Source organism: Sinocyclocheilus rhinocerous, unplaced genomic scaffold, assembly GCF_001515625.1.
Source record: "Sinocyclocheilus rhinocerous isolate Xijiao unplaced genomic scaffold, SAMN03320098_v1.1 scaffold1499, whole genome shotgun sequence".
In the NCBI taxonomy this organism is placed as follows: Eukaryota; Metazoa; Chordata; class Actinopteri; order Cypriniformes; family Cyprinidae; genus Sinocyclocheilus; species Sinocyclocheilus rhinocerous.
In genome coordinates, this window is record NW_015650016.1 from 505,797 (window position 1) to 513,578 (window position 7,782).

Here is a 7,782-nt window from a genome sequence, read left to right on the forward strand (position 1 = left end):
AAAGTTTTCTGAAGGTTCCAAAGCAAAATCACAGAGCAACGTTGCATCTCTTCCTCCACTTCTTTTCTTAATAATAATTACTATATTAATAATCACAATATAGCTGTTTTTTATTTGATCTTTGTTATTATAAATAAGAACAGATGCAAAAAAAAAAAAAGCAGTAGAACAAATATAAGAAAGAAACAAATAATGCATTACCTTTTTCATTTTACATCTTAAAAGCATTCAAGAAAAACAAAATAATAAAATGTAAAAATTCCACCTTCGTTCATCTTCAGAACACAAAGAAAGATATTTCTGATGAAATCCCAGAGCTCTCTGACCCTGCAGAGACAGCAACAGAACTGACACGGTCAAGGCACAGAAAGGCAGTGAGCAGACTGACACGGAAGAGAAGAAACTGTTGAATAAAGTCGTTATTTTTGTTTTCTTTGCACACAAAAAGTATTCTCGTATTTTCATACCATTACGGTTAAGCTACTGATGTCACATGGACTATTTTAACGATGTCCTGTGCTGGCAAAATTAGTCACAATGAGCAATTTTTCAAAAATGAGTTATTTTCATTTTCACATTCAGATTAACAGATCTTCAGAATGATGTATGATTTGTTGGAATCGGATGAAAAATTACTCCGTTTTGAGAAAAATGGAGTTTAAAAAGTTTTCTGAAGGTTCCAAAGCAAAATCACAGAGCAACGTTGCATCTCTTCCTCCACTTCTTTTCTTAATAATAATTACTATATTAATAATCACAATATAGCTGTTTTTTATTTGATCTTTGTTATTATAAATAAGAACAGATGCAAAAAAAAAAAAAGCAGTAGAACAAATATAAGCATTACCCTTTTTCATTTTACATCTAAAAGCATTCAAGAAAAACAAAATAATCAAATGTAAAAATTCCTTTACTGTGTTTATTACAAATAAACTGATTATTAAAACTACAAAAGCAGTTAAATCAAGAGCAGCGAGTGATTATTTTATTGTTAGATTAGCATTAATGAGGCAGACCCACTGTAATGCACGGATCTAATATAATGTTACACATCAGATGTTTTTCCCCTAACGTTCACTTTAGACACAACAGATTATGTTTGTGTGAATACTGTGTATATTTATCGGGATCACGTGCTTCGGATGACAGTCAGCGTGAGGAGCGAAGAAAAGGTACTCCTTTCAGAAAACGTACAAATAAAGGTCATTTTAGATGTTTGATTACTATTTGGAGCATTGGGATCGCTAGACGAGGACTTAATGAACTCATTTTTGTGAAAACCTCAAATCTGATAAAATTTTTCACTTTTTTTTTGCCTGTAGCTCAAAATGACCCGGTCACATTCGGACTCATGTTGCCAGCACGGCTCACATATCTACATTTGTGTTCTGAAGATGAACGAAGGTCTTACGAGTTTGAATGACATGAGGGCGAGTAATTCATGACAGAACTTTCATTTTTGGGTGAACTATCCCTTTAATGTCGAGTGTAGGGCTGCACAGTTACTCAAACTAAAACTGAAATCATTGATTGAGCGTTTCAGAGCGACTCGGTTCACAGTAAATGCTTCACATGAACTGCTCTGAGCTCGAGTCGCTTTAACATGCATTTGAGAACACAGCATGAACCAAACATCTTCACAAACGTGTGATCAGAAACGTTTATCAATTAAAGAGAAGCTTTAGGGGCTTCCTGCAAACTTTATTTAAGCCCTTAAGGCTTCTCAATATTAGTGTTATATTTTCAAACTCGTAATGTAAAATAATTTCTTTTCTTAAATACTCATTTTTCTTATCTTATTTTACAGTGAAATATTTTGAATATTAGTAATATTTTGTTTCTGTGTAGTAATTTGTATGTTTTATTTAGTAGTAATAATAATGATGATGATTTTTATGTATTATTATTACTACTATAATTTTAAAGCCATATTGATAAGTGATCAGAAATTTTGGTGAAATCCTCAGGTTTCTGGCCTGAGACGGTTTATGGGTAAACAGCAGAAGAACTAGCGATAAGAGTAAACGTGGTAAAGCTTGTGCTGTTCCTGTGGATTTTACCGTAGTACATGTCTGTCCTCTCTCTCTCTCTCTCTCTCTCTCTCGCACGCCTCACACATTAACCCCTGATGGGATGTTTGTGATCGCTTTACTAATGTTCCTCAGCACAATAACAGACTCTTCTGCTCTCCTAATGTCTTCTTTCACTCCGTCTTTCCTCGCTCACGGATTTCTGTAGTCTTCTGGAAATGTCTGGCTCACACACGAGGAGATGGAGAGTTTGGCCGCCACGCCGCTCACGGTCAGTCACTGTCAGCGTCACGCTAATGCTAACGCTAATGCGTGTTTGTGCTTCGCTGCTCGCTGTGATCGCCTGCATGCAGCGCTGATGATTAACTGTGTCACGTTATGTTTCTGTTCCACTACTGACTCCCCTCTCGCTCCACATGCTAACCTGCTAACACCAGGAGGATGAGGAGGGCAGCTGGGCCCAGGTTTGAACCTCAGTCTTTCTCTTTTATCTGTGTTTGAGGACATGAATCGTGAAACTCGTTCAGGTCACGTTTCACTTCACCATCAGACCAAAACAACTCAGAAGTATTTAGTTTTGGGCAAATGCAGCCCGTTCAGATGTTTAGCAGGAAACCCAGTTGTTTTTGAGTCTGAGATGTGACCTGGATGTGCTTTTGACTGGTTTCGTGAGATTCGCTGCAGTTCTTCATCATGTTAGGCAACATCTGCTGGTCTTTATCTTTGAAATCCATGTGTTTCTGGATCACACTGACGATGGTTTTATCTCAAGACAGGAGGATGTTTCTCTAATCTAATGTGGTTATGATCAATCTGAGTGTATGTTGTTGTTGTTGTTGTATAGTGTTATGTTTTTAGGTGAGTAGTGTTCTGACTGAATGTGTGTTGTTCACACTCAGACTCTGGCGTATGGTGACATGAACCACGAGTGGATCGGTAACGACTGGCTGCCGAGCCTCGGTCTGCCTCAGTACCGCAGCTACTTCATGGAGTCTCTGGTGGACGCTCGTATGCTGGATCATCTGACCAAAAAAGACCTGCGCAGTCAGCTCAAAATGGTGGACAGCTTCCACAGGTCAGTCCTGAGCACCAAAACACCGCCTGGTTTCCCACAGTCTGGCCTCCAGAAGTACTTTCCCCATCGATTACTATTTTAAATTGAGTTTAAGCCCTGAACTGAACAGCCAGCCTGTTTATTTTGTAGGTACAAGGTGTGTACGTAATGTACATCGAGTACTTTCACGCCTCGTCCAGAACACGGAGATCAGGTGTGAACAGAACCTGAAATACAGCTAAATCACTTCTGGCAGTTTTCCCTGGATGGGAGGTTGCAGCGTTACCGGTTAATAACCGTTTCGATATTATGAGAGAACAAGGCTAGGATTGCCAGTGCGAGGTGTGGAGGTGTTAACATGAGACGTCTGCGATGAGCCAATCGCTGTTTACAGTAACGCCTGTCACAAATCATGCTGTCAAATTGAACAGATTATGAATTCTGGGCGGATGAAGGTCAGATCAGTGACATTGCAGAGTTTACCGGAGTTTGAGAGCTGAAGTTAACCGAAAAGTCAATTCAGAAATCTTATGGTCATTTTTAATGAGTTTAATGTGTGAAAGAAACTATAACTGAATCCAAATCAGCAGTGCAGTTATATTAAACACCATGTTTTAACTGCATGAAAATAGTTTGTGAATATCAGGAAACCGACTCATTACAACCTCTGCAGTGCTTCATGGGAGAGAGTGGTTTCTGTCTGTGTGAGTGTTTGTGTGTGTGTGAGTGTGTGTGAGAGAGAGTGTGTGTGTGTGTGTGGCTGTTGTTGCAAAGATAATCAGTTTCTCTATCTAGAAGAGCAGTGATGTTTGGCTGCTGAACCCTGCTGCTGGTGCTCTCTCTCGCTCTGCAGGAACAGTTTTCAGTGTGGCGTGATGTGTTTGAGACGACTGAACTATGACAGGAAAGAGCTGGAGCGGAGGCGTGAGTCCCAGGTGGAGGTCAAAGGTGAGCGTGCTGGTCTGCGTCTCTGTGTTGTGTGTGAGTGTGTGCTGACGCTGCTGCTGCTGCAGATGTGCTGGTGTGGACGAACGAGCGCGTGCTCAGCTGGATCCAGGCCATCGGGCTGAAGGAGTATGCTGGGAATCTTCTGGAGAGCGGCGTTCACGGAGCGCTCCTCGCTTTAGACGAGTCGTTCGACCACAACGCCTTGGCGCTGCTGCTGCAGATCCCTACACAGTGCACACAGGTGAGACGCACACACATAACGGCATACTATTTAAAACATTTAATCTGGATCCGGATGGGGTGGGCGACGTGGCAAAAATATCACATCACGATTTTATCACGATTCTGTCATGTCGGTTTTACTATTTTGCAAGTTGTCTGAGCAGCACAGCCAAACTAATTTCCCTGTTTTAAAAACAAAGCCTTACAAGGTAACAAAATATAAACAGACATTTAGGTCAAAATAGGCGAAGATAAAAATCTTTGTGCTTATTTTTTAATAACAAAGATAAAATAATGACAGATACACATTACAAATACACATAATATACAAATAAAACAAGCTTTATTTTTCAGGTACAGTAGGTGTATCTAGCAGTAGCACTCAAGAAACTGAATGAACAAATATCAAAATAAAGCACTAAATAATAAAATAAAACACTTTACTCACTCTCAATCTCAAGCTGTTTTAAACCTGAATGAGTTTTTCTTCTGTTGAGCAGAAGTTGTTTTGAAGAGTGTGGGAACAAACAGCTGCTGGTCTCCAGTGACTTCCACACTGGTTTTTCTTACTATCAAAGTCAGTGGAGATCATCAACTGTTGGGTTATCCACGTTCTTCAAAATATCTTCTTTTGTGTTCAGCACAAGAAAGAAATTACCGTATTGGCCCGAATATAAGACGACCCTGATTATAAGACAACCCCCCTTTTTCCAGATGTACCTTTTGGAAAAAGGCTTTTTAAAAACCAAATCTTGTTTTTTCTCAGTAAAACACATTTTGTCTTCAATTATTTTCATATTGCATATTTTTCCTATGTGAACACACACACACACTGTCAGTGAGAGAAATTTAGTCTCTCATTTGCACGTTTCTCAGACCATTAATCCACTGTAATCTCTCATTTCATTTAAGATGATTGTCATGCGCTCTTGAATACAGGGTGGTCTCTTAGCTCTGTCGTCATTCATGACAATGGCTGCACATCTGCGCTGAGCAAACATGAGTTACGAGCAGATTACAATCCCTATTCAAACCCTGCGTAATCTTGGGTAATCAGCATCAGCCTACTGTGCAGTCCACCCATGTACCATAAAGCATATCATTAAGGTTTAGGGTTTATGGCTCGGTGCTTGTTCAGAGGATGACCTATTGACAAACAGACAGATTGCATGGCAACTACATCACCTCAATGTCATTTCCTGTCCCTGTGCAGAAGGGGTTTACTGTCTCGCAGGTTTAGCAACAGCACACTTTTTTAAGGAAGGCAAACACCTCAAAAATAAAACGAATACATTTAAAAAATGAAAATGTATTTTCAATTATTAATTATCAAATTCATTTATCTTTATAATAATGGTCCTTAACATAGGCTTCATTTTTGTTCTTTTGTTCTTCTTCTTCTTCTTTTTTTTTTGAGATTTTAATGACAATTTCATCTGCATTTCACATGACTGTGATTCAAAAATAGACATTAAAATTAAATAAATAAAATGTAGTACCGTATTGGCCCGAATATAAGATGACCCTGATTATAAGACGACCCCCCCTTTTTCCAGATGTACCTTTTGGAAAAAGGCTTTTTAAAAACCAAATTTTTTTTTTCTCAGTAAAACACATTTTGTCTTCAATTATTTTCATATTGCATATTTTTCCTATTTTAATTTTTGTTTTGAAAGTATGGTAAAAACTGGTAAAATGTACCAACAATCACATTTAAAAAATATACACTTTTTGATATACCATAAAAAAAAATAAAAAAAACTGGTAGCCCATCTGAATTAGGACATTTAGGCTATCCATCTAATAGTAGCCTACCAAAATCTTATTAAGAGTAGAAGTTAAATCTTACTGTAGTCTTGAAATCTGGGTACTGTCTTATGTTTTAAAATCACAAAGGGAGTTTGGTCCCATCAGGGTAACGTGACAGTCACGACTCGTGCAGCTGTAAGGTTTTCTTTTTCTTTTGTTTTTACTCGCGATCTTTACAACACGCATTACATTACGTATTTCATGGCACACTCGTTTTATGCGTATTTGGCGCCACCTATTGTTGTGGGTGTATTATTGACATGTCAAAGTCTAGACCCTGAATATAAGACGAACGCGTTTTTTCAGATGTATTTCCAAGAAAAAAACATCGTCTTATATTCGGGTCAATACGGTAATACAGGTTTGGGACAACATGAGAGTGAGTAAATAATGAGCGATGTGTAATTTTTGGGTGAACTCTCCCTTTAATGAGAAGCAGCAGCATGTTTAGTGCTATTAGTCTGCTGTCACTTTAAGAGCTGCACACATCCGTTTCTCTCTCAACTCTTTACTTTCACTTAAAGGTGCACTAAGTGATTTTTGAAAAACGCTTTTGACCACAGTGTCGGACCGAGTCTTGAAACACACTCGCAGCCAATCAGCAGACCCACCATCGTCGCTGGCAGGGTTGTGTACGTAAGTGTGGGCGGAGTTATCAAAATAGGGGCGAGGTCCTGTTGGGGTCTGCGCGAGTTTGTTTTGGTGCTTTCAAATATCAACATCGTTTGGCAAAAGTCACTCAGTGCACCTTTAAGACATAATCAGCTGTGTTTATATGTAAAGCTTGTGTGTTTTTGACAGTATTAGCGCAATCAGACGCGTCCAGTAATCAGGCGCTGTTTGACAGGATTTTCAGTTCACGCGCTTCAGGTGTACGCACTCAGAATGAGCACATGTCAGAACAGCACACAATAATATTGTTTTGCAGATATATAACCCATATATCTGCAATAACCTATGTTTTGCAGTCTAGGAACAGGTAATCCATGTTTTCAAAGCAGCATTGGATTGGATCGCCCTGATCCAGTGCAGACTTTTCCAGATGATCAAATCCGCATCTTCCATGCTCTAAATAGGACTACATGTCACACTATAGGTTACTAGCTGTGTAAAGATCAACAGGCAGAACAGTCAGCGTTGGGTCATTTTATTCCTTAAGGAACTCATTCATGAGCGTGAGAGTGTTGTGCTCTGATGGCTGATGTGTGCGGCACAGTAGAAAGTCCTGTTGACGTGTTGCGGTCAGTATGTTATTTTGTGCAGAGATGCAGATGTCACGCTTCAGTAAATGTCAGTGCTGTGTGTCCGCAGGCGAGGGCGGTACTGGAGCACGAGTACAGCCGTCTGTTAGCAGCAGGAACGGAGAGGAGACTAGAGGAGGTGAGTTCAGTCCGCTCGTCAGTCTGTGTATCACATCTGAGCGCTTCACATCACAGCCGTTTCTCCACAGGATGATGACAAGAACTTCCGCCGCGCGCCGTCCTGGAGGAAGAAGTTCCGGCCCAAAGACGTGCGCGGAATGAGTGTGAGCTCTGCCGACACGCTGCCTGCTAGCTTCAGAGTTAGCGCTGGAGATGCGTCCTCCGCCGCCCTGCTGACCAAGAAATCACAGCTGGACGGTACGAGTGATTGGCTGTTATCAGTGTGTGTGAGAGAGAGTGTGTGTGTGTGAGAGTGTGAGAGTGTGTGTGAGAGAGAGAGAGAGAGTGTGTGTGTGTG

General features: G+C 40.1%; 1 protein-coding gene across 1 annotated transcript in view; it reads left to right on the forward strand.

Annotated features, from left to right (window-relative positions):
* The window catches only part of ppfia1 (PTPRF interacting protein alpha 1), a 29,825-nt gene that overhangs the window by 19,792 nt on the left and 2,251 nt on the right, over positions 1 to 7,782 (forward strand). Inside the window, exons 23-29 of the mRNA XM_016516336.1 lie at positions 2,239 to 2,301; positions 2,468 to 2,494; positions 2,930 to 3,105; positions 3,938 to 4,032; positions 4,098 to 4,273; positions 7,375 to 7,443; positions 7,514 to 7,682. Coding sequence (XP_016371822.1) covers positions 2,239 to 2,301; positions 2,468 to 2,494; positions 2,930 to 3,105; positions 3,938 to 4,032; positions 4,098 to 4,273; positions 7,375 to 7,443; positions 7,514 to 7,682 — 775 coding nt within the window. The remainder of the gene's footprint in view (positions 1 to 2,238; positions 2,302 to 2,467; positions 2,495 to 2,929; positions 3,106 to 3,937; positions 4,033 to 4,097; positions 4,274 to 7,374; positions 7,444 to 7,513; positions 7,683 to 7,782) is intronic.